At 42.3% G+C, this 27,435-nt stretch overlaps 1 protein-coding gene across 4 annotated transcripts in view; it reads left to right on the plus strand.

Moving 5' to 3' along the window:
* arsg (arylsulfatase G) overlaps nt 1-27,435 on the plus strand; it is a 200,014-nt gene that overhangs the window by 80,696 nt on the left and 91,883 nt on the right. For all 4 annotated transcript variants that reach the window (XR_013580618.1, XM_078571072.1, XM_078571073.1 and 1 more), the window contains exons 2-4: nt 14,947-15,020; nt 18,387-18,680; nt 21,475-21,662. Coding sequence is in view for 3 of the 4 variants with exons in the window: in XM_078571072.1 (XP_078427198.1) it covers nt 18,460-18,680; nt 21,475-21,662 (409 nt within the window). In the remaining variant the exon portion in view is untranslated. The remainder of the gene's footprint in view (nt 1-14,946; nt 15,021-18,386; nt 18,681-21,474; nt 21,663-27,435) is intronic.

Consider the following 27,435-nt stretch of genomic DNA (forward strand, 5'->3'; position numbering starts at 1 on the left):
GCATGAGTTCAGGGCAAGGGCAAAAGGGAACATTTGGCGAAATTTGTCCCAATGGGCTAGGGGAAAAGCGAGAAGCAGCAGAAGCAGTTGAACAGATGGTCTTGATCTTTGTGACAAAAAAACCCATAAGCTGTGAAAAGAAGAAGGTTTGTTTTGAAGAGAAGCCAGGAATTATCTTGCATTCCTGGATGACCTTTGAATAGTGAGCAGTTTTGGCATTGGGCAACACCATCCGATAACGCTTTACGTGGTCCAGCTAGATCTGGCGATTGATGGCTAAACCATTTGTTTGCCAAATATGTTCAAATCTGCATCCCTTGGACTTCAGGCAGCAGAGATGAAGGGTATACAAGGGAAAATGATTAGGATGAGAGAATAATAGTTCGAATGGGAAAAATATATTAAATGGGGAGCGGATGTAATTTAGTAAATCAGTAACTGCAGAAATGTGATGATGAATTGTAGGCCAAAGGCTAGGTAGTTGGAATTTTGAAAGTGCAATGGTAAATGACTTGAGGGAGAGACTTTTCCAGAGGCAGATGCAGAAAGAAGGGTTGGGAGGGGACAGGGGAATGTAAGTAAAGAGTGATACAAGGAAATGATCTGAAGTACCATGCCAATTTTCATACTGAATTATCTTCATTCCTTTCCCCCTTCAGCTTCTGCACCAAATGACTTCCCACCCTAGATAATTTCAACCTCCATCTCAGTTCATCATGTCCTGTATTCTCTGGGTTCACTGTTTTCTTATTCTCCCTTGTCTCTCAAACCATGTAAATGCCCCAACCCATACTCACAGCCGTTCCCTTGACCTTGCCGTTTGAAGTAAGCTTGTCACAGATAAGGCCATCTTTGATCAATTCCATCTTGCTTCACCCTCTATATTCCTACTTCCTTCTGTGTCCGCCCCTGGGGGGACAAATCTCCCGAAATTCACTTACAATTGCATTTTTAAAATTCCAATGGTCTAGCCTTTGCCACCCCCACCGCCCCCCAACTTTCACCACAACATTTCTGCAGCTTTCAATCTGCTGAACCACTCCCTCACTTCCACCTTTGATGCCCTGTTACCCATTGAAACCATCGCTCTCTCGCACCCTGGCCATTCCTCCAGATATGGCCTTTATTTCTGCTAAGTATAAGGGACACATACTTGAACTGGTATGGCAAGCAAGTGGTTTAGTCTTCACCATCAGATCTGACTGAATGACATAGAGCATTATCAGGTCCTGTTCTCATCTGTGAAAACTGCTCATTACTCCAGGATCATCCTTCTCTGTACTGCAGACCTTCTTCTTAAATGCCCCCACCCCACCCTCACCTCCAAAGCATCTGTGAGGAGTTCAAGGACTATTTTGTTACTAAGATCTACCCTCTGATCAGCTGCCTCTGCCATTTCCTTCCTTTCCCCACATCGGGCCAGATTTCCTCTAAAATACTACTCGCCTTAGCCCTAAACTTGTTTCTTCCTGTAGTTACTCTCCTATCTCCTCTCGTGTCCTCGCTGAGCTCACCTTGTGCATGAGACCCAATTCTCAAACCTATTCCCATTGAAGTTCCTACCACCCAACATCCCTTCCTGGCTCCCATGTTAGTTAATATTGTTAACGGTTCTTTTTCTTCAGGTACTGTCCCTTCTCCTTCAAATCTGCTGTCATTGCTCCTCTCTTCAAAAACCCCTTGAACTCTCCTTGCAAAATACAGACCCGCCTTCAACCTTCCTTTCCTCTTCAAAGTCCTTGAGTGTGTTGTTGGCCATTGAATTCTGTTTCTATCTTTCCTGAAACCCTCCAATCAGGTTTATGCCCTGCCACATTATGAAATGGCTCTTATCAAAGTCACAAATGACATCCTACGTGACTGTGACAAAGGCAAGCTATCCCTCCTGCCCTTCCCATCCTGTCTGCAACCATTGATGGTTGATTACACCATACTTCTGCAGTGCCCCTCTGTCAGGACTACTTGCCTGGTTCCATTCTTATCTATCTAATCGTAGTCGAAGAATCACCTGCAATGGCTTCTCTTCCAGCTTCCATAGAGGTACCTCTGGTGGCCCCCAAGGACCTACCATTGGCCCCTCCTGTTTCTCATCTACATGCTGCCCCTCAGTGACATCATCTGAAAACATGATGTCAGTTTCTACATGTATGCTGATGACACTCAGCTCTACTTCACCACTACCTCTCTCGATCCCTCCACTGCCTCTAAATTGTACTGTCTCTACTGCTTGCTGGATGAACAGAAATTTCATCTAATTAAATGTTGCAAAGACCGAAACCATTGTCTTCGGTCACTGCCATAAATTTCACTCCCTAACTACCAGCTCCATCCCTCTACCTGGCAGCCAACTGATGCTGAACCAGACTGTTCACAACCTTATTTTTTCTTGACAAGTGACACGAAAACACACATGGGACATTCAGCCAAGGTACTCAACAGTGAACTGAACAAGCCAAGTGCTCTGCCATTTAATTGCTGCTACAACCCTCAGCCGGAATTGGCTTTTTAAAAGGTGTGCACTAATTTCCAAACACTACAGCACATTATGCTGTATTATACCAATGATGACTGCTTCAGTGGATGTATAAATCATCTGATCCCACAAATTCTGGTAGGTCCAAATTAATTTGTGCAAATATGGCACTACCTACCACAAGGGATTCTTGTGCTACTATTTTCACCTTTGCTTTTATTCCCTTAAGGGGTGTGCTTTGTAATTGGCAGCATGTGGGAGTCTAGGCTGTAGATTTTTCCACAGCTACTAACGTAAGGAAGTAGGAACAAGAAGAGACTTTCAGCATGCCTTTTACAAGCTATTGTTTTAAGTAGGTCTAGTTTCAGACCATTTCATTATCCTCCTGCATGCACATAAAGCTTACAGCTCTCTATTCTCTACTGGAACAGAGATCTGTGCATTTCTGTTTCCAGTGCTAAATCTACATTTATTTTGTGCAGTGAGTCAGTTCGTTCAGTTGGAATGTAAGTACAGAATTGGCATCAGGAGGCATCTCTTTGCCAAAGGCACCAGCATATTGGTTTTGGCACCTGTGTGCCTACAGCATTTGCCTATTGGTACTTTTCTCCCAAATTCCACCTGCTATTAAAATAGAATGTTTTAATAGCTCTTGGAAAACTGATGTAAACTCACCTCAGTGTTTGTGAATATACTTTTCCTCTGGCAGAACAAGAAGGGAATATCATTTATTTTTGAAAAAAGCATGGAAGTGTCTCCATCTCTGAGCCATACAGACAGAAAGGTCCCAGTATTGATCCCTAGTCTGTGCCAAGTGGGGAGTTTTCATACAGAACAGGGATAGGGGTGCTACAGTTGGCAGTTGCACCCATAGGTTAAAGAAGGACCAATTGGCATGGATTGCTTTTCCTGATTGCTATTCACCCATCGTGGAAATGTCCATTTGTGGATGAGCTGAGAAGAGGATTAGGTCTGGGCACAAAACTGTCAGGTGACTGTTGCCCTTGAAATCAAATCCCAGCAACGAGGGAATGCCTTCAAGAAAGGAGCAAAGAAAATTTGAGAGAAATAAAAAAGCATGGATGGACAAAATGGACAGATGCATAAGGTAACAAGTGGAGAGATGAGGCATGGAGATGGGAGAGGAGTTGGACTACAGGAGAGATAATTATTTTTATCCAACTTTTTTAAATGTTTTACTGAGTAAACACTGCAAGCTATTTTTCCATGTGTAGGTGCCGGGAGCATTTTAACACTCAAAGGATTATTTTCATTACTATTGCTATGGTTACTAATGCAACTTCCTAATGCTAGGGAGGGGAGAGATAAGAGAACTCGCGTCAAGGCTATTGATTTGTGATTTCCATGGAAAACGGATGGATTTGTGGAATGTGCTTCCCTCACCAAAAAAAATCCTAGACCTGTAGCTTGCAATAAAAGTAGAATTTGGCTTTTTCACTCTACTCCAAAACAAAGGTTAGAATTTTAAAGTGACAGATTCGTGGTATATGATCTTCAAAATATCACTGAAAATCTTTGAATACTGTATAATAAAAGACAAATTTGAGTGACTCAGTCATTGTTAAAACTCAGTAGTGTCCTGTAACATTTTCTTAGTTATGGTGTGAGAAAGAACAGAAACCATTTCTGAAGGAAACCTAAGGAGAAGAGGGATGCTGTGAATACTACATGGAATAGATAGGAGAATCAGCTACAAGAAATAAGAGTATTAGAGAGATAGTCAGTAACGCAATAAGCCTGTTTCTTCCCAGTGAATTAATTATTTCTCAACTCAATGTCACAGTAATTTTTTGTGTCACAGGTGAAAATGTGTATAAAAACAAAGGCCGCAAAATTTGGTTGCAGAGCATCATGTTTTTACATCCAAAATGGTATCCATGCTATGTGCACACTTCTGGTGCCTGAATGCCATTTTGGGTAGGATGTTAGCATGGGAGCTGGGAGTGTGCACTGGAGCTATATAGAGTTAGGCAGATTGTGATGTCAGTCAGTGTGCCGCACTGATTTGACTCTAGTGGTGGTATTTTCAAGCTTAATGGTCCAACTAATGCCCTCGACCTTGCTGCTGTACACATATTCAACCTTGCAGTTGAATATGTGTACAGCAGCAGGAAGGACCCACCAATCAGCCCTATTTAAAGGGTTCATCAACTACTTTCAGGTTAGTTTGTGATTGATTTCTGTTGGCCGTTACTGAGTTAGAAGTATTTGGAAGTTTACTGCTATTGTAGTCGTTGAAGTCCACAGAGAGTTGTGTGGCACAACTCACTGTGGTGAGTCGTGGTCTCACTTCAAGGGTTCTGCTCAGACCACTTGTTCCCAGTCATCAGTTTCTATGCCACCCCCACCCCACTCCACCCCCTCTCACCTTGCCAGCAGCATGACAGGGGGATGAGCAGAGAGGGTACAGAGGAGCACTAACTGCTCAAAAGAGGAGGAAGCAAAAGAGGAGGAAAAAGGCTCTCAGCAGGAGGCATTATACACCCAGGGTCTTCAGGGAGCAATTCTTCCACCTCAACAATAGCAAGGAACAATGTGTACAATGTGTCTGTTTCACTGAGGAGGTACTCACTGAAATCTGCCACTGTTGTAGCCATAATTAGTCTCAGATCAGGACAAGGATGGCATTGCCAGTGGCTGTGAAGGTGTCCTTGGCCTTGAGGGGATTTTTTGTGTCGAATTCCTTCCAGGCTGGAGCAGGTGACATTTCCAATATCTCGCAGTTGGCTATCCACTATTGGATAACGGAGGTCACAGAGGCCCTGTAAAGCAAAGAGGAACTGAATACATTACATTCTCTCTTGCCAGAGAAGAGCAGGCGGGTTGAGCTTGCAGCTTTGCAAGGATAGCAGACTTTCCCATGCTGCAGAGTGCCATTGACTTTGTACACGTCACTCTGCAGACATATAAATTTAGAGATGTACAGCAACCCGAAAGGGTTCCACTCCCTCAATGTCCGGCCGGTGTGTGACCATACTCTGCACATCATGCAGATCAATGCCTAGTTCCCTGGCAACAGTCATGATGCCTTTGTTTTCCAGAAGTTTACTGTAGTCAGCATTGGAGCTGCCACAAGAGACCAGAGAGGGGCTGCTAGGCGATTAGCCACCCATTGACCATCTGGCTCATGACCTCGGAGCACAATCCTTGCACGCGTGGGAAGCAGGTGTACAAGAAGAGCCCTGCTGCCACAAGAAATGTCATCAAGCAGACCATGGGGGGTGTGTAAGAAATGCTTCTGCTGTCTAGCCCTGCAGTACTCTCCAGTGCGCGTCTAACAATTCATCATGTCTACTGCATTCTGTGGAACATCACCATGATTAGTGTACAGCCCTTGCCACCGTTTATACAGCAAACAGCGGAGAAGGAGGAAGGGAGGAGGCAATCAACATCTCCCCTTTCTGCTTGTCCTTAATCAATTCATGTGACTGTGGTATCAGTGAACACAACCCCAATTCCCCATTCAACAACAGTCCCACATTTTACCACCCCTATTTCACTGACCATCACATCATCCTCATGGCCACGATGCTGAAATATAAGCCACTAAAAAACAAACATTCCAAACCAACTTTATAAATCAAACCACTCAACATTCCATATAAAAGTCAACCAGTCACCCTTGTGATTTCCCTTAGTGTCTGTCTTTCATTTACCTTTGCTTTTTGTAGTGCTCCTATGCAGTGCTACCCAGTGGCTGCAGCATGACTGGCAGGAGGCTGCTGACTTACATTGGGTAATGGCTCTGCAAGATGCCCTCGGCCATCTCTGGGCCTAGAAGGTCTGACTTCATACTGCACCACTTTGGCATTTGCAGCAGCATTCTGGGGTGGCTGGCTGATAGGTAGGAGGAGCACTGGTGGAGTGGCAGTGGTGATGGGTTGAATGCTTCTGAGAGAGGACAGCAGGTTTGTACTCCATAGAGCCACTGCCACATCCCCAGGTGGTCAATCGGCAATCTTAGCGATGTGTTGGAGGACAGATTGCTGGACTGTTGTGAAATCGTGCAAACCCCTTTGAATGCTGGCATCCGCAGCCATGATGGCAGCAGTCTGAGCTTGTGTGACAGCCAGCTGAACTTCATGACTTTAGTCTGAGGTTCCATTGCAGTACTTGGACATTGAGTGGCTTCTGTTTGTGCTGCAATGAAAGCTCAGACGTTGATTATTAGACGCTGCATCATGGTTGGGTGCACAAGTGTGGTAATGTAGTTTGCCACCACTTCCACGCTGGAAAGAATGAGCTCCAAGCCCTATGCAAAGCCATGTGAATGTTGGTGCGAGACTCCTCCATGCTCCTTCACAATGGGCGCAGGCTTAATGGCAGGCATGCCAATGCAGCAGGCATTTCTGTGTGCGTGCCCATCAGCCATTTTCTGTATGCCACTACATCAAAGTCCTCAGCTTGAATCCTCCGCATCTAAACTTGTGTTTAGCTTTTTGTGCTAGCTTTTTCCCTGCCCTACCTGCAGGTCATTTATGCCCAGTGTCTCACCACATGCAGATACCGCTTATAAGCCTTCCTCTAAAGCATGTGCAGTGTCACTATGAAATTGAATGATGGTTTTCCTTCATTAACACTCTCTTCTTCCTCTTCACCTTGTTGCTCCTGCACCACTATCTATCCACGTTTCAGTTCTTGGATGTATGAAAGGAAAAAGATACAATGGTTAGAATCGTTACAGTTCAGACAGAGGTTGTTCAGCCTGTCGTATCTGTGCCGGTTCTCTGCTAGAGTAGCTCAACTAGTCCCACTTCGCCACCTTTTTCCCGTAGCCCTGCAAATTTTTTTTTTAGAAGGGAAGGGTTGAAGGGAAGGGTGGGGGAGCGCAAGACGTGTACGGCTAATCCGTCTGCAGCTCGTAAATCGGAAGAAATTGTGGACGTGGGATGTGAGGAGGTGCATTAGGTATGAGCATACTGTCATCTTTAATAGCTTCAGCATTGTTGCTGGCCACAGATTCAGTCATGGCCGCCCTAAGCACAGTCTCCTCCATTGGGCTGAGGACATGCAGCATGTCTGTCCAATGTTGGTTAGGGGCTGCTACCTGCGGTTGTGCGCCACCTTGTCCTGCAAGAGAGAGGGAAGTATATTGGTAAGTGTGGTGCAGTCTGTTTGGGTAATGTGTGTGTCGTGCTTGAATAGCCGGCAATATGCACAGGCTGTGAGGTGTGGAAGTTAGGCTTGCAGCAGTGCTAAATTTTTTAGATTAAAGTGAAGGAATGAAAGAGAAGTATGAGTGATGGTTTATAAAGATTTGTTTGTACGTCAGTAAACATAGAGTGGCATGGTTAATGGGAGTAAACTGAGCAATGTGTGAGGCTAGAAGTGTGGTTGGCAGGATATAATATTCAAAGATGGCTTCACAGACCTTGATCACTCATGTGAAGTCACTGAACTTGCAAATGGTATACATATCCCCGGGACTACATGGCTGGCATTGACTACGATGATATTCTGCTCCCACTGCATTTGCAATGTCTGTCTGGAGGGTCTCCTGGTATCTTGTGAAAAGAGGACCTCCTACTTCCTGCACCAAGGCCTCCAGCGTTGAATCAGAGAACCTTGGAGCACACTCTCCACGATTTTGTTCCATTTTTGTGACTTTGCCACATCAAAATCACTTACAATGACTTCCATTCCCTTACACAGATTTAAAATTACCAGATACCCAGAGTGGCTGTAGGGGACAGGGCTGGAGAAATCAGCCAGCAGGAGGGGTTGGAGAGCAGTGGGTTTATGGCAAGGTCAATGTTGAAAACAGACAATTATGGTACTAAGATCACATATGAGATCTAAATAGCACAAGCAACATAGCCTGACTTCCTGTGAACAATGCCACAAGAGATCTACTTGTGTATGTAAAGCACCAAGCATACTCACAACTGAAATTGTCTGTCACAATAGGAACTGAGTAGCTAAACAACGTAATAATGTTGGAGCAAATCTTAACTGAACAATCTTAGTTAGAAATTCTATACACTTTGACTGATAAACAGCTTTACGGTAGAAACATTTAGCTTCACTGTACTTGTTAGGAGATGCTGCATGTGCACCATGTTCATATGAAACTGAGAGTAGCCTTTTGAGTCCAGAGTAGCAGTATTTCAATTTCCAGTTGTCTGGTACCTAGATTCTCACTAAAAATGTAATTACTAAACTGCGAGGACATCTTGTAAGACAGTACGATGCTGGAGTCACATTCTTGCTCACTCTATTCATAGCATGATGCACCCTATGCAATTTTTTGTCAGAAAGGGGAACTGTTTATGCAACAATTACTGGAAGTTGCATCAGAACCTCAAGCTTGTGCACGAGCACAGTTTTTACATACTGACAGCATGAGAAATGCATAATGTCCTGATATGGTATTTCAACAACTAATAAGTAGCTGTGTAGTTTGCATTTTCATAATCTTGAATGCCTAATATTACTTAATTTTCGGGTTGGATAAAGTGTTGTTACATTACAGTAAACTCACTTTAATCCTCTTCATTAACATTGTAAACTCCCCTGCATCTTCCCCACCTCTTTTTCTTTTAAAGACACCATTTGCAACCCACCTCTTTGACCAAGCTTCTAGTGTCTCATCCATTTTTTGATTACACCTCTGTGATAGAACATTTTTACATGTTAAAATGCTGCATAAATGCATGTTTTTGTTCTCTTGCACTAGACACTGGGAAAATATCCCTATCTTCCATATGGGCAATCTGCCCGAGTTGTTACTGGTGTTCTACAGCAACTGGCGGGTGCAGACCGGATTATTATGGGCAGAATTTTCTGCCTTCCAGGCGGGCGGGCCCGACCCAATCTCCTGCTGCCTCAGGGAGATCGCTGACAGTTCTAAAAACATTAAAAATAGAAAAAAAAATCCTGAACATGTCCCCCTCATGAGATGGGACATGTTCACAATTTATACTAAAACTTTATTAAAATTTTTAAATCCCTACATGAAACCTCATCCCGCCGGTGGCTGAGGTTTCATGTTTTTTCTATTCCCCGCTGGGGCTCCTGGTCTGCCTGCCAACCTTAAGATTGGACGTGCAGGTCCTTTAATTGTTTTAATGATCCTGTCAATGGCCTCAATTGTCAGAGTGCGCTCTTTCGCGCATGCGTGTGAAAGAGCGCACTGCTCCCTGAGACTAAGTGCTGCCTCAGGGAGACCGCTGACAGTGTTTGAAACTTTAAAAATAGAAAAAGAAATAAAAAATTTATTAGCATGTCCCCCTCATGTGACAATGTCACATAAGATGGGACATGTTAATAACTATCACAGAAAATTTATTAAAGTTTTTTGAAACCGACATGAAACCTCATCCCGCCGGTGGATGAGGTTTCATGTTTTTTCTGAAGCCCGCCGGGGCTCCTGGCCTGCCCTGCAACCTTAAGGTTGGACAGGCAGGGCCTTTAGTTGCCTTAATTATCCTGTCCATGGCCTCAATTGGCCTTCCTGAATATTTAAATGGGGCGGGATGACATCTCGTGTCATTTTCACGTCAGCGAGCGGGCTCCGCCCCCAGCTCACCAACGGAAGAATTCTGCCCAATGTCTTTTCCCGAAAGGCATTCAAAAGGGTAATTTAATTGGAATGGATTGATTAATTACAAAAACTCTGGCTGTCTCAAAACTCAAAGTGTGAAAATCTACAACACAGGGTGTGTATCAGCCCAGCCCACCACCTTTTTTGGAAGAAGGACTTTGGACTTGTCACAGGTTACATGGTTAAGACAGCCGTATTTGTTACCTGTTCTCTTTAAAAATAACAGCAGAAGCTATTCTGATCAGAAACACCATAACAAATACCCATCTGAAAAGCCATCGAACCAACTGAAAGACAGCCACATAGCCAAGGTAAAACAACTATGGGAGAAGGATTCTCTCCCAACCTATTTCATCTCCCAGTTCACCTGAGAGCTAACCAGCTGGCAATTCAACTACAAGAAGCCTTGCAGTGTGCTGAGAATCCTCTGTTTTACAAGACTTCCACTCCAGCCAAAATATTAATTCATCTAAGAAAGTACAGGTCTGCTACACAAGAGATTGAAATAATTACTGCTTGTAATCATATTGCTTTTTTCTTCATCTGTATCTAGCCTTTGTGTGTGTGATAGTGTGGGAGACGTGTTAAAACCTCTGGGGCAAGTGTGATAATAAATAATCTTATTTTTTTAAATTCACAAAGCCTGCTGGAATCATTTAAATTGAGATAAACCACTCTAAGGGTAAGAAAACACATTAACTTCACACATAAAAATAGTTTGATTATGGCCAATAAGAAAAAACATAGGGCAGAATTTTCTGCCCACTAGGTGGGCAGGCCCGACCCAATCTCCGTCGGGCGGGGAGCCGATCCACGCTGGAGAAGCGGGCCCTGCCGCCATTTTAAGTGGGCGGGCCAATTAAGGCCCGCCCAGTGTGACACCCAGCAGGAAGTGCTAGGCGTTTCCTGAGCGGGCAGGGGAGATTCCCCAAATACAAGAGTGCGCTTTCGCACATGCGCACGAAAGAGCGCACATCTCCCTGAGGCTAAGTGCTGCCTCAGGGAGATCACTGACAGTTGTACAAACATTAAAAATAGAAAAGTAAAAAAATCCTTAACATGTCCCCCTCATGTGACAATGTCACACGAGATGGGACATGTTAATAAATTTCACTAAAACTTTATTAAAGTTTTTTAAACCCTACATGAAACCTCATCCCGCTGGTGGATGAGGTTTCATGTTTTTTCAGAAGCCCGCCGGGGGCTCCTGGCCTGCCCATCAATCTTAGGGTTGGACGGGCAGGTCCTTTAATTGTTTTAATTATCCTGTCAATGGCCTCAATTGGCCATTGACAGGTCGGCAGGTACACAACTGATTTGGCTGTGCCTCCGCCTTCCTGAAAATTTAAATGGGGCGGTATGACGTCGGGGTTCATCCCGCGTCATTTTGTGCATTGGCGAGCGGGCCCCGCCCCTTGCTCGCCATGGCAAAATTCAGCCCATAGACTCTGACAGTATTGATGTACAGTCATAGATCTGATTGCTAGCAACATATCTATAATACAGCTGGGTCAGCTGTGTAGAATTAATTTCACAAATATCATCCTTTGAAATATCACTTGAATAAAACAGGTCTAAAACAGTGATTACAACTTTTCAAATTTCTCTTGCTATGCTGATTATTCCAATTTGCTTATGCGTTCATGGCCTTTAAAGTCCAGAATCTGGGACATGCTACTGTCGAATATAAGCCAAAAACACTTTTGATCAGTAAACATCCAGTGAAAAGTATGACAAAGAAGGAATGCACTTACAAACTAGTTCTGGTTTTTGGATATTTGGTAGCTTAATAGATGGTCTTGAGAAGGATAATTTTGAAACATTTTTGAGACTAGCCAAAAATTCTGTTTTGTTGTCATCATTGTTTAAATTTAAAAGTTCATTCTCTTCAACCTCAAAATATAAACTAAAATTTCTTTGTAAGACAGAAAAGATTCCTTTTAAAAGGAAGGAGGCCAACAAAAGACACAGCAGATATGAGTGAGGTTAGAAGGAGAAAGAGTCGGGAAGGTGTAGAATGATTTGCTTATATCCCACAGTTGCTTGACCTTACAGAACTTCCACCTCAAAGAAAAAAAAATGTTTTCTCAGCTTCTTTAGCCATTCTGGTCCACCATTCCACACCATCTTTTGTCTCAGCTGAAACTTTAATAAAAATTCTATTTTTCAGATGACAGGCAACAGAAGCTCAAGCAACTTTTGAATTCAAGCAGATCACTCTTCTTTCATTTTCTTCTGACTTTATTTCTCCTTCTAACTGTTGTCATTATTCTTCTTCCATTTCTCCCCCTTCTACCCAACTAAAAGTTTTGCTTGTTTTTAAATGTTCTCTAGAAGGCGTGCACATCCAAAATATTAACCAATCTTTTCCCTTTACAGAAGCCGACAGGCAGCTGCATAAGAACATAAGAATAGGAACAGGAGTAGACCATTCGGCCCCTCGAGCCTGCTCCACCATTCAATAAGATCATGGCTGATGATCTTGTGTTTCAATTTCCACATTCCCTTCTAACCTCAATAACCTTTGATTCCCTTGCCTAACAAGAATTTATCTACCTCTGCCTTAAAAATATTCAATGACCCTGCCTCCACCACCCTCTGAGGCAGAGAATTCCAAAGTGAGAAAAAAATTTCTCCTCATCTCTGTCCTAAAAGGGCGACCCCTAATTTTAAAACAGTGCCCCCTAGTTCTGGACTCACCCACAAGAGGAAACATCCTTTCGACATCCACCTTGTCAAGGCCATTCAGGATCAATCAAATCACCCCTCACTCTTCTAAGCTCAGTGGAAACAAGCTCAGTCTGTCCAACCTATCCTCATAAGACAACCCACTCATTCCAGGTATCAATCTAGTAAACCTTCTTTGAACCGCCTCCAATGCATTTACATCCTTCCTTAAATAAAGAGACCAAAACTGCACACTCTATTCGAGGTGCGGTCTCACCAATGCCCTGTATAACTGAAGCATATTTTCAGCATTTTCAACAACAACAACCTTAAATTACATAACACCTTTTAAGAAAAAGATGCAGAAGGCCATCCCAGGGCACTTCATGTAGTCAGATAAAAATCAATACCAAGCTAAAGAAGATAGCAGAAGGAATTAATTGGTTTTAAAGATGGTCGTAAAGGAGGGACAGGGATGGGAGAGATATGGGAGGCAATTCCAGAGCTTGGGGCTGAAACAACTGGAGGTACCGCTGCTAAAAATGAGGCTGAAAGAAGGGGAAAATGCACAAGAAGCCTTCGTTTTTTTTCTCTTGTTTGTACAGCATACACTTCTCGCTGTAAGCACTGCAGAATTCAAAGGTGCACACAGGCAGCATTATGCAGTCTTCACTTAGATGCCACAATGAGTTTTTTTCAAACCCCTTGCATTCCATTTACAGGGATACCATGGAAAATTATCAAAATAAAGCAACCCATAAAAAAAGCTCAAAACAAATAAAGTAAAAGTTGTCTTATGATCAGATTTTCTAGCTTACTCTTGTTTTCAACACTAGAGTTTATTCTGTTTTTCTGCAATTGCTTATTTTGCAATCTAATGCAAGAACCAAGGTGTTGAACACTGGCTCACTGCACTTAGTGAATGTGGAGTGAAAGTTCTGGAATGGGTTTCAGATTTTTGTAGACCCATCAAAACATGGAATACTGTTGAAACTAGAAATGTTTATGCTGCCTCTGAATACCTGAAATGCATGCTGCTGCACTAACATTCCTTGCTTCATTGAGCAGAAGATTTACAAAGATAAAGTTTAAAGATTAGAAAAAGAAAAAAATGCTAATTAAGCAGATTGACATAATTAACAGGAAACTGCATGCCATAGCAAATAATCCATCCACAAATTGTCAAGAAAAGCCATTAAATCCAAAGTGCTGATCTTTTAACATCATTCTTTGATGAAGCAATGGAGAGGGTTAATGAGGTTAGTAAGGTTAATGTGTGTATAGACTTTTAAAAGGCATTTGACAAAGTATCACGTAATAGACTTGTTAGCAATATGACAGACCATGGGATTAAAGCAGGGTATTGCAATGGGATATTGTTTGGGCTGGAGGGCTACTTAAATTTTGGTGAGCTGTTCAGGAGGACACGTGAAAAGAATGGTGTTAACAGCTAGCATTAAAATTTGTTGTGACATTTATTGTATAAAAACCCTTTATGTCTTTTCTACACGCCATAAAAAATAACAACACTTACTAACATGCTAATGAATATGATCTGAGTTTATCCAAATCTTCTGTAAGCCATTGATATTATTATGCCATAATTAAAACTGGTTATTTGACAACTGCTGTAAAGTTTTGTAAAAGAAAGTTTTTAAGCAGTTATAAATTTTAGGAAGGTACCAATTTAACAATTGCTGATAAGAAACAAATTATATACTAACAATCAAACATCTGTTATAAAATATTTTAATTTTATTTCAAAAGTAATTTTTTGTCGATGATTCTTGTTGAGTTATTTGCATATAAATGAGTGCATAATAGTTCAGCATATAGTCTTACGCTTGTATATTGAAAATTGAGTTAAAGAAACTCACTCAATGGGAAGAATTAAATTAATCAGAGAACTGAAGTCAGGCATCATCTCCATTGTTGCAATGCAGAGCCATCACCCATCGAAGATCTATGTATCTATTGAATTTCATCACAGAAAATATCAGCCCAAATATGTTTGTTGATCCAAACAGCACAAGTATCTTCCAGGCATGAGCCTTGATCTTTGGAAAATTCTGTTCATTGAGAGAGGTAGAAAAGCCAAGAAGTGACACCGATTTTTCTTCGACAGAAAAGTATTTGTATTTGGATGCATGTTTACTCACAAAATGTCGATGCAAATTGTATTCTTTGGATGTTGCTATGCTTCCTTTGCAAAGTAAGCACGCTGCTCTTCTATTCATTTCAGGTTGAATATTCTGCATTCATGGTCTATCTTTCTGTATGATGAGCTCATTCCCAAATTTGGATTAAGGTTTGAAGGTAATATAAATATCACAGTTCACACAGAGAAAAAACTGTACTCCCAACATCTCAGTCTTCTCCACAATGCTGTTACAGCCTGTTCAGTAATGTAGCAGTGTTTCCAAGTCCACATACTGTTGATTTCATTTTTGTCCAACATTGGAGATATTTTAATGTTAGATTCTAGGATTTTTTTGGATTTGTTTTCATAGTAGTAGCCTGTTATGGTTCTTGTTTCAGAATTTAATATAAACTCCCATAGAACTTGTCACTGGTGAATAACCAATCGCTGCATTTGATCTATATTGCCCACCCCCACTCTACTACTTCCTTTGGCCCTAGGCTGAATGCCGTTAACATATTTTGTGGTTACTACAATTAAAGTGCAATAGAAAATGTCTGGAATTCACAAGTTAAGACTATTAGAGTTTGTTATATCTCTCCAAAAAAGTTGGCCAAATATGTCAGGAACTAACGTAAAGAGCAGGACTAGAGGAAAGAATGCATTTTATAGATAGTAAATTGCTTCTCATTGGTATTTTTATTTAAAATTTATATAGCTGACAACTAGCAACCTGTTCATTTTAAATATTTAATATCAGTATATGTTGGGCTGCAGAATTTTACAGTAGTTGAACGACATAACTTCTGCTGAGCATTTACCTATTAGTCTTTAAAACACAGAGGCTGCAAAATTTGGCCCCACAGCACTGCTGGTTTTGGTACTGGGGAAGCCCAGAGTTGATGAAAATGGAGGGTGGGTGCACTTCCAGCATGACCTGTGCTGATCCCCATGTTTACGAAAGGCGATAGCCTGGGTGTGCCATGCTCATGCCAGAATCATGCAGGGTGAACAAATTGTGAGGTCAGTCAGCGCCTAATTCTGATTTGACATCTGGTTTGCCATTTTGGTCTTCGCGAGTCTTGTTAAAGACCTCTTAAATACAGACAGCTGAACCTGATTGCTTCAGCAGCTTTGCCGTGACTGCAGCCCCAGGATTAGCATCCCGCTTTCAGGTTTCCCGATCAATCACAGAATGTGGGCTCCCTCCCTGTAGTAGATAGACAGGTAGGCTTGTAGGTACAACAAAACTCATGCCATGGAAGTGCTAGGTATTGACCATCTACCCATCTATGCTTGATTTTCGATGGCATTATCATTGTTCAAACCTCCATCACCATTCTGGGGTCATCATTGACCAGAAACTTAACTGGACCAGCCACAAAAATACTGTGGCTCCAAACGCAGGTCAGACGCTTAAAAGGCATATGGATGGAGGTAGACTGAAGAATAACAAAAAGAGAAAATGAATGGATTTAAGTAGTGATATGTACAAAAATCTGCACTGGGACCTTTTGTTTTCCACATGTTTATTCGATTTGAACATGGCCACACAGAAAAGATTTGGGGAACAGAAAGATCCAACTCACACTTACACAGATCTTTAAAAGCAGGATTGTAGGTGGGAAAAAAGCTAAATAGAATTTGATATATGGAGGAATTAAATACATAACCAATAAGATGATAATTATTCTGTGCAAGACATTGATTAGGCTTCAGTAGAAGTGTGGTGGACATTTTTGAGCACTAAATTTTGAAAGCCACGGTTTTGGAGCCACGGAATTGTTGGAAATATAGATCCACTATAACATTAGCAGGCATGAGAATAGTTAGTTAAGATCAGAGATTTGAAAAACAATATAGTTATCTTCACTTGAATGGAGGAGGCTGAAAGGGAATGTTGAAAAGATTTGCGAGATTAAATAGCAAAAGATTATGCTGCTGGTTGGCTAATCGGTAACAATGAAGTCATGGGCCTGAATTTTCAGTTCAGCGCGCGGGCGCGGGAATGGTTGGGGAATGGACCGCCGACCGTGACTGGCCCCTGACCATGATTTCACACTGGCTGGCCAATTATCGGCTGCCAGTATGAAGCGCACACTGAAAACCTCAGCGCTGCCGCAGTGGGGGCAGGAGGAGGGCGGGCAATGGCGTCAACATGGGCGTGGGCGAGCGCTGACAGAAAGCTCCCTGAAGGCAGAGCTGCCTCAAGGAGCTGAAGACACGAAACCCAGGAAATAAAGTTTTTAAAATCAGGAAAAAAATGTCCAACCATCACAATCAAGCACCTGAACATATAGGGCAGAATTTTGCCCTTGATGGGCGGGCGGGCCCCACCGGCTCAGTGGCGGGTGGGCAGCCAATCACTGCTGCCGAAACGGGCCCTGCCGCCATTTTAAGTGGGCGGGCCAATTAAGGCCCACCCAGCAGGTCGCCCGACAGGAAGCGCTATGCGCTTCCTGTGTGGGGGGGGAGGGATTCCCCAACTGTCAGAATGCGCACATGCGCTTGAAAGAGCGCACATCTCCCTGAGGCAAAGTGCTGCCTCAGGGAGATCGCTGAAAGGCTGGCAAATATCAAAAATAGAACAATAAAAAATTCATTAACATGTCCCCGCCATCCGAAAATGTCACACGAGATGGGACATGTTAATGAAATAAACAAAAACTTTATTAAACATTTTTAAAACCGCTATCAAACCTCACCCCGTCACTGGATGAGGTTTGTAAAAAAAAATCACCTACCCGCCTGCCCATTGGACCCGTATGCCGAGCCAAAGTTCCCACGGGCCCCTCAAAATCGTCGACGATTCGCAAGTTAAGGGCCTTAACGAGCCTTTAATTAATGGCAGGCGCGCGTCCCACTGCATAGCGCGCCTGCCAACCGAAATATCGTGATGCCGCGCGCTGACGTCGGGACACACACGCGACATTTTAAGCGCTGGCGTGCAGGCTCCGCCACCCGCACGCCAGCCAGAAGATTCTGCCCATAGATTATGAAAATGCTGTCCACAGATTTCAATTTTAATTTTATTTAATAATGGAAACCTCATCCTGCCCTTGGATAAGGTTTCTTGCAAAATGTAAAGGCTGCCTGACTGATCCGCCTGTTCGCCAGCCGTAAGGTTGGACGGGCTACATCGGAACATTTGAACAACATAATCTCGTGTGACTTCACACCCGATTGGATCGGCCGCGCATCCGGCCGATCAGCGTAAAATTCAGCCCATAAATTTAGGATTGATGCTTAAAAACATAAAGGGAGGTGGTTAGAAGAAATATTTTTTCACAGAAGTTTATTAGCATACTGAATGCATTACCACAAGTGGTTATTGAAACCAGTTAGTTACAACATTTAAGAGAAAATTAGATAGCCCCCAAAGGAGTGTGGAATATTGGTATCATAGTTAGATTATTTTGATGTTGAGTGAATATTGGCACAACAAGCTGAATGAACATTCTGTGCTGAAATTTTGATCGTGCTTAAAAAAATGTGGTTGAATATTGTGAAATTTAACTTTGCAAATGTTGGCATTGTTACAGTAAAGACAAGGTGATTGAGAATTGAGAAGTCTAGGAAATACCAGGAGGTGCTTTGAACCATATCCATAAGAAAATGGAAGTTTTCTCAATGATGGCCTTCTTCACTGTGGCACTCATCAGTGGATTTCTTTATTACAACGTTGACTTCAATACAGTTCACGTCGGTACCTTCTCAGGAAAGCCAAACTTCATCATAATCCTGGCTGATGACATTGGATGGGGTGATCTTGGTGCAAACTGGCCATTAACTAAGGAGACACCAAATTTGGACAAGATGGCTAAGGAGGGAATAAGGTATAATAGTATTTGTACCATTTGCAAAGAAACTCTAGCCATTTGATCCTGCATTTTAAAAAAAATTAATTTTCAACTCTTTACCTCATGTAATCTCTAATTTGTATATTACATCTTTAATAAGGAGAGTTTTTGACTGCTAACATGGTTTTTCAATAACTCAGATGTTTGAAATGATTTTGACTTCTGTCAGATAAATCACTGCAACAGAATGTATAATCATAAAGGAAACATTTGATAAAAATAATGCTGTAGCTGGGTGGATGGGGTGGGGGTTTGTGGTCAGAGCAGTAGAGAATAGTGAATCCCTTATGTATCTCTTCCCCCCCCCACCCCCCCTTTTTTTTCAATAATTTATATAGATTCTTCTTTCCCCACCTATTTCCATTATTTTTAAATCTAAACTAAAACCTTGTTAGTCTTTCCACCCCACCCCCACTAGAGCTGTACTTTGAATATCCTGTCTTCCATTCTTAATTAGCACTTTTCTCAGACAAATGTCACCACCTTCGACACCTCTTTGACCCTTTTGTCTGTGACATCTTTTGATTATCTGCTCATCTTCACAATCACCACACCCTCGATGTGTCTCTCCCCACACCCCCCCCCCACCCACCTTAAACCAATTTATATTTCTCCCTTCTTCTAACTATGCTTCAGTTCTGCCAAAGGGCCATGAAGGCTCGAAACGTTAACTGATTTCTTCTCCGCCGATGCTGCCAGACCTGCTGAGTTTTTCCAGGTAATTCTGTTTTTGTTTTGGATTTCCAGCATCCGCAGTAGCTTTTAGCTTTTTGTTTTTATCTCTTATGTATAATGTTTTGAGTTTATGTTTGGAATTGATTCCATTTTACGCCTGTTAATGTGAATTTCAATGCCTGGTTTTGTAAATGTTGTCCTCAAAGTGAGACATGTTAATGCTGGGAAATGGGAGACTTTATACTTTAGACGTTCATTGTTAGCTCTAAGTACTCTCCGAGACTATGGATAGATGGATTGTAAAGTTCCCCTAATCTGCTTCTATAAAGAATCTCGGACCTAACTCCAAAAAAGGAATAGCTTTTGCACAAGAATGTATTGACCAAATGGTTTTAAGTAAAGATGGTGTTCAAGTGTTTTCCCTTTGCATTGCAGAGTTCCCTTTGCATATGAGAGTTATCTAGATGCTGATAGAAAAATTGTACAATAAGCGAAGAGGAAAGTGAAGACAAGATATCAGTAGCAGAGGATTTGAGTTGGTAACTGAGCCTTGAATTATCTTGGCTGCCCTTGAGAGGCCATTCAACCTCTTACTGTACCGTGTGGCAGTTCTTGGGATGGTGGAAGTTCCACTGCCTCTGCCACTTCCTTCCAAACCTCCCGCACCATTGTCTTATGGGGGACCTCAGCGTACATTAGTTGAACCCTTTTGGCCCTGAACACACCTACTTGGATGCATTTGAGAATACAAGGGTGGAATTTTATGCCGGCGGGATTTTACATTCCCGCTGAAGTCAACAGAGTTTTGCACAGCTCATGGCATTTTACAGCCCCGCCCCTGTCACAATGGGACCATAAAATTCCACCCCAAGAACCATGGTTAGCTGCTGTTAACCCCTCCTGATGTAGCTGCCCTTTGAAATATTCTTCTATTTATGCTCCTTTACTGTTTAAATCTGGTGCCCCTCTTTAACTGGTTGCAACTTCTTAAAGGCTGAGATGGCACTCCTTCCCTTCATTGATGTTAATCCTCCCAGGGGCAGTAGCCCTATGAAAAGTTTTCCAAACTTACCATGTTTTGAGGATGCCAGGAGGAAAAGGTTGTGATGTAGTGGTGGAGCCTCGTGGGTGCATGGCAACTCTGCCTTGTCACTACCATGAATGTTGAAGAAAGATCCAGCAAATTCTCTTGACTACCAGATCTGGCCACATATCAAAAATTTTGTTCACATCTTTTCCATTCCAACCATAAATACGCTATCACATACAAAAGCTGTACATGTTATTTGACACAACTCCCATTGAAGGCACATGTTGGCTATTTCCAAACCTTCCCAAAAGCAACGTCTGCACTTAACAGCAACTTTAATGTCACCATAATCCTAATTGAATAAGCATGTGTGCTTCGTGTTTTTTTTCACCTTGATGCCAGAGTAATGTATGAGTTCCTAAATCCATTCCAGTGCTTCCTAGAGATGCTGTCTGATTGGCAAGTGATTATTAGCTGTTGCATTCCTGTAGAAGCTGCTTAATTTTGAGGTGAGCCCAATCTCATTGAAGCTATGTCCTAAAATGGATTTGTTGCAGGCAGCATTTTCCCCTTTTGAATCTTCAGCCACCTGTAGAGGATTTGGAGGGAGCTAACAAAATAACCTCATATGCAGCCACCCTGAAAGTAGCATTTTGCATGCCTTTTCCTGAAGAACATCAAAGACTTGAGGAAACTGTGTTAGTAGGTATAGAAGTAAAGCATGGACAGGTCATCCTCTGTAATGAATGAGATAGATTTAACTTGCGCCTTTGAACTGTTTCTGTGTCTTTTGCAAGGCAGTGGCTCATTCAGGTGGACAGCTGAGGTATGACTGAAAATCTCATACTACAATGTTGATAGCTGTGGGTATCAAACCCAATCTCTGGTTCATTTTATCAAAGGGGTGGTAATTCCACTGCTTTATATCTGATTGTTCTTTTACATTTCAACTGAGAGTAACTGCTAGCAATGAAAATCATGCTGTATCAACAAGAAAAAAAAAGTCAGTTTTCCAGCTTGCTGCGCTTGATAGCGAATTTGTAATAACCTTGTTTTTTATTTCAGATTTGAGGATTTCCATGCAGCTGCCTCTACTTGTTCCCCATCTCGGGCTTCTTTATTGACAGGGCGCCTGGGGTTACGGAATGGTGTTACCCATAATTTTGCTCTAAGCTCAGTTGCTGGCTTGCCACTGAATGAAACTACATTGGCAGAAGTTCTAAAGGAAGCCAATTATTCTACAGCAGTAATTGGTATTTACAGTTTTAGCTCTTTTTTTTCTTTCCTATGTTATGACTCCCCTGGTCTTTGTAAAAATTGCAAGTACGATTACTGAAACTTGCCTATGATCACCACAGATAAAAAGCCAAAGGATTGGAAGAAAGAGAGACAAATGTTACTTACTTTTGCCTTAGATTTGGGATGCCACCCTGATTTTTGTGACATTGCAAATGTAAAAGCAGTAATTAATTTAAAGAGGAATGCAAGAAGTCATTTTCAATTATTTTGCAGTCAAAAGCACTTTCTATCCATTAGTTTAGCAAAAACACAAAAACCCAACAGGAAAAATGATCTAACCATGGCTAACAAGAGAAGTTAAAGATTGTAAAAGATCGAAGGAAGAGGCTTATAAAGGTGCCGAAAAAAGTAGTAAATCTGAGGATTGGGAGCCTTTTCGAATTCAGAAAAGGAGAACCAAGAAACTGATAAAGGGAAAATAGAATAGGAGAGTAAACTAGCGAGAAACATAAAAATGGGCTATAAAAGCTTCTATAGGTATGCAAAAGGGAAAAGATTGGCAAAGGCAAATGTATGCCCAGTACAGGCAGAGACAGGAGAATTTGTAATGGGGAATAAGGGAATGGCAGGAAAACTAAACAAATCCTTTGTGTCTTTCTTCACGGGGGAAGATACAAAAAACCTCCCAGAAAACTAGAGAACCAAGGGTCTAGCAGGGATGAGGAACTGAAAGAAATTAGTATTATCAGAAAAGTAGTACTGGAGAAATTAATGGGACTGAAAGCTGATAAATTCCCCTGGACCCGATGATCTACATCCCAGAGTGTTGAAAGAGATGATTGCAGAGATAGTGGATGCATTGTTGGTCATCTTCCAAAATTGTATAGATTCTGGAAGGGTTCCTACAGATTGGAAGGTGGCAGGTGTAGCCCCATTATTTAAGAAAAGAGGAAGAGAGAAAATGGGGAACAACAGACCTGTCAGCCTGACATTAGTAGTAGGGAAAATACTAGAATCTATTGTAAAGGATGTGATAACTGAACACTTAGAAAATAATGGTGGAATTGGACGGAGTCAACATGGATTTATGAAAGGGAAATCATGTTTGACAAACCTGTTAGAGTTTTTTGAGGATGTTACTAGCGGAATAGATAAGGGGGAACCAGAGGATGTGGTGTATTTGGATTTTCAAATGGCTTCCGGTAAGGTCCCATCAAGAGGTTAGTAAGCAAATTTAGAGCACATGAGATTGAGGGTAATATACTGGGATGGATTGAAGATTGGTTAACGGACAGAAAGCAGAGAGTAGGGATAAACAGATCATTCTCGGGTTGGCAAGCTGTGACTAGTGGGGTACCACAAGGATTGGCACTTTGGCCCCAATGATTTGGATGTGGGGACCAAATGTAAGGTTTCCAAGTTTGCTGATGACACAAAACTAAGTGGGAATGTGTGTTGTGATGAGGATGCAAAGAGGCTTCAAGGGGACTTAGACCGGCTAAATGAGTGGGTAAGAACATGGCAGATGGAATATAAAGTGAAAAATGTGAAGTTATCCACTTTGGGAGGAAAAACAGAATTGTAGGGTATTTTTGAAATAGTGAGAGATTAGGAAGTGTTGATGTCCAAAGGGACCAGAGTGTCCTTATTCATGAAAGCTAGCATGCAGATGCAGCAAGCAATTAGGAAGGCAAAGGGTAAGTTCGCCTTTATTGCAAGAGGATTTGAGTACAGGAGTAAAGATGTTTTGCTGCAATTGCATGGAGCATTGGTGAGACCACACCTAAGTATTGCATACAGTTTTGGTCCCCTTACCTAAGGAAGCGTAAACTTGCCATAGGGATGATTTCTTGGATGGTGGGATTGTCCTGTGAGGAGATATTGAGGAGACTGGGCATGTATTCTCTAGAGTCTAGAGGCTTGTCAAGATGGATGCAGGAAGGATGTTTCCCCTGCCTGTGGGGGCCTAGAACCAGGGGACACACTCAGAATAAGGGGTAGGCCATTTAGGATGTAATAAGGAGGAATTTCTTCACTCAGAAGGTGATAAATCTTTGGAATTCTCTACCCCGGAGGGCTGTGGAGGCTTAGTCATTGAGTATATTCATGACAGAGATTGATAGATTTCTAGATATTAAAGATATCAAGAGATATGGGGATAGTATGGGAAAATAGTGTTGAGGTAGAAAATCAGCTATGATCTAGTTGAATGGTGGATCAGGCTCAAGGGGACAAATGGCCTACTCCTGCCCCTATTTCCTTATGTGAGGGCTTTAGAATTATATTATGGGTTTAAACAGGAAACAATGACATTGTTAGCTAGCAATCAACAATGCTCCCAATAAACCATCTTGCACCTTCCTTCATCAGGAAATACAAATTAATAAGTACAAATTCTTCCTGACTTTCAGTGCCTGTGCCTTTCCTTACTTCACTGCAAGTGATCTTTATTTGGCTATGAGTAGGTCATTCATAATCTCACACTCTCCACATACTTGACTGTCTGTGACACCCGTTGGTGCACATGCAAGGAGTGCTGTCATCATGGTGTCAGAAATGCTAATGGATTTATTTTACAATCATTTTGATTCGATCTTGAATGCTTCTCTGTACCTGCAGAGTGTTTAAGAAGCACCTGCACCAATTATGCTGCAAAGAGGTAACCCAACTGTTTAAAGTGCGTGGTGGACCAATAAACAGCCCATATTCCACTAATGTCATAATGTCAAGTTATAATGTTAGGATGTAAATAAACATGCTGAAGCTGACTCAGCAGTTTTACTGAACCCTATTAAACTTCAAAGACCACCACCAACAGGGCCCAGTAAAAACTGTGTCTTACCCAGTTACTGGATTTAATTTGGCAAATTTACTTTGACAGCTCTGTTGGCTGAGCATAATTTAAAGATGACTTGCTTCAGAATGCAAACATAAGTTGTTCATGAACAGACAGGAGAAATCCCTGTGTATTGCAGCTGCTTCACTGAAAGGGAATACATGATGAGGTGATTCTGAAATTTATATTTCAGATGCATCTCAAGAGATCATAATGTGCAAATTAATTAATCTTCAAACATCCACAAATGCAGACTTTCATAAGCATGAAATCTTTCACCTTCTCTAACCCAGAAGCCCAGTTTTCATGTCCCAGCTGAGGTCAGGAAACAGTACAGATCCAGAAAGGATTTGGGACCTTCTTAGTCTGTATGCCTGCCAAATTACATCTTCACCTCTCAGCTGTTGTTTTTACAGAACAAGGAACTATCTTCCATGCTATGAGATTTGAATTTTAGGAATCTGATCACATGGCTTTCAGAACGCGAAGAGATAAACTGTTTTCCAAGTGTTTCCAAGTCCAGTTTGTTTATAATAAGATAGTGGAGGACTTCATGTATTCCAAAGCACTAATTCTTTTGATTCTTAAGAACAGCATAGTACTGTACTACTGTTGATTGAATGTTCATATCTTTCTGATTTTGGGGTAGGATTTGCATGATGCTGGCATTATGGGAATAATTTTAAATCCCTATGTTTAGCGAGAGGGTTGTGGTTAAATATAAAACATTGTGTAACCAGGCCGATGTATGGCCGCCTCCATTTTTGCAGTGGCGGGTTGCACAGTGTGTCTGTGTCAGGCTATCAAGAGACTGGGCTTTTCGTGGTAATATTTAAATTAAGTTCCCACAGTGCTTTTTAAAGCACTACTTGTGAGCCAGGGGTAGTGAGGAACGCTCAGCCCAGTTCCTCAAGCAGATCTTTTGCTGCGATTGTCCTCTTCTCTCCATCTTTGAAACCCACAATGCTGAGTCTGACCCAGTTTCCTCCCCTTGGCCAGTTCAAACCACATGCAGCCCCGCAATCTTTACCAGCCTTCTACCACTTTGTCAAGCAGCTGGCCATGTAAGCATTAGTTATTTTGAATGCAGTCCAAAGTCACTATCCTATCATTACAGATTATTAAGTGGCTTTATAGATAACATGTGATCCATGCGATCTCCTGGACTGGTTTCAGTCACCTGAGTCGGCCGGAGAAGGTTTTTTCCAAGCTTTTTATTTCCATTATTGGCCCTTGTTTTAAAACTCTCCTAGGAGATTACATGGCTGCAGGGTGTGAAGTGCCTTGTCAAGATGCTCCAGCCATCATGAATTGTGACGCAGGCTTGATGGATTAGCTGGTATTTTCTTGCCTGGTAGCTTTGTGATAATGTTACTCGTGATCCAGAGGCCTGGGCTAATGCTTCAGAGACATGAGTTGAAATCCCACCACGGAATTTAAATCTAATAAATTTGGAATAAAAAGATAGTCTCAGAGGTGGTGGCACAGTGGTATATAGTTGGGAGGGAGTGGCCATGGTAGTCCTCAACATTGATCCTGGACCCCATGAAGTCTCTTGGCATCAGGTCAAACAGAGGCAAGAAAATCCTGCTGATTACCACCAACCACCTTCCCTCAGCAGTAGCACCACCACTGACCGAGCTGGCAGAGCCCTGAATATCTGCCATACTGGAACTGTGGCAGGTGGTGAGAGGAGCCACAAGAGTAAAAACCTACTTGGCCTTGCCCTCACCAATCTACCTGCCAAAAGACATCAGTTCATGAGAGTATTGGTAGGAGTGACCATTACAGTGACGAAATATCCTCAATCATGTAGTGTGGCATTACCACTGTGCTAAATGGGATAGATTCAGAACAGATCCAGCAACTCAGAACTGGTATTCACGAGACAGCAGCAGAATTGTATTCAACCACAATCTCTAACCTAATGAGCCAACATATCCCTCACTCTACCATTACTGTCAAGCCAGGGGATCAACTCTGGTTCGATGAGGAGTGCAGGACAGCATGCCGGGAGCAGCACCAGGCATACCTAAAAATGAGGTGCAAACCTGGTGAAGCCATGACAGAGTACTACGTGCATTCTTTTTATTTATTCCAAGGCCAGCATTTATTGCCCATCCCTAATTGCTCTTGAGAAGGTGATGGTGAGCTGCCTTCATGAACTGCCGCAGTCCATGTGGTGTTATTACACCCATAGTGATGTTAGGGAGGGAGTTCCGGGATTTTGACCCTGTAACAGTGAAGGAGCAGCAGTAGAGTTCCAAGTCAGAATGGTTGGTGAATTGGAGGGGAACTTGCAGGTGGTAGTGTTCTCGTGCACCTGCTGCCCTTGTTCTTCTAATTGGCAGAGATCATGGTTTTAGGAGGTGCTGTTAAAGGAGCCTTGGCGAGTTACTACAGTGCATCTTATAGATGATCCACACCCCTGCCACTGTGCATTGGTAGTGGATGGGCTGCCGATCAAGCAGATTGTTTTGTCCTGGATGATGTTGAGCGTCTTGAGATCTGCAGTCTTCCAGGCGAATGGATAGTTTTCCATCACGCTCCTGACTTGCGCTTTGTAGATGATGGACAGGCTTTGGGAGTCACAGGATGTATTACTCGTTGCAGAATTCCCAGCCTCTGATCTGCTGTTTTAGCTACAGTATTTATATGGCTGATCAACGGTAAACCCCCAGGATGTTGGTGGTGGGGGATTCAAGGGAGATTATGTCATTAGGGATTGGAAACAAATGCTGGCTTTGCCAGCGACGGCCACATCCCATGAAAGAATAAAGAAAAATAATTCAGCGATGGTAATGTCATTAAAAGTCAAGGAGAATAGTTAGATTCTCTCTTGTTGGAGATGGTCATTACTGGCACGTGTGTCACATATGTTATTTGCCAGTTATCAGCTCAAGTCTGAAAGTTGTCCAGGAGCCCGAGCACATTTAAAGTCAATGGGAATC

The sequence above is a fragment of the Cetorhinus maximus genome, chromosome 24, assembly GCF_964194155.1.
Source record: "Cetorhinus maximus chromosome 24, sCetMax3.hap1.1, whole genome shotgun sequence".
Lineage (NCBI taxonomy): Eukaryota > Metazoa > Chordata > Chondrichthyes > Lamniformes > Cetorhinidae > Cetorhinus > Cetorhinus maximus.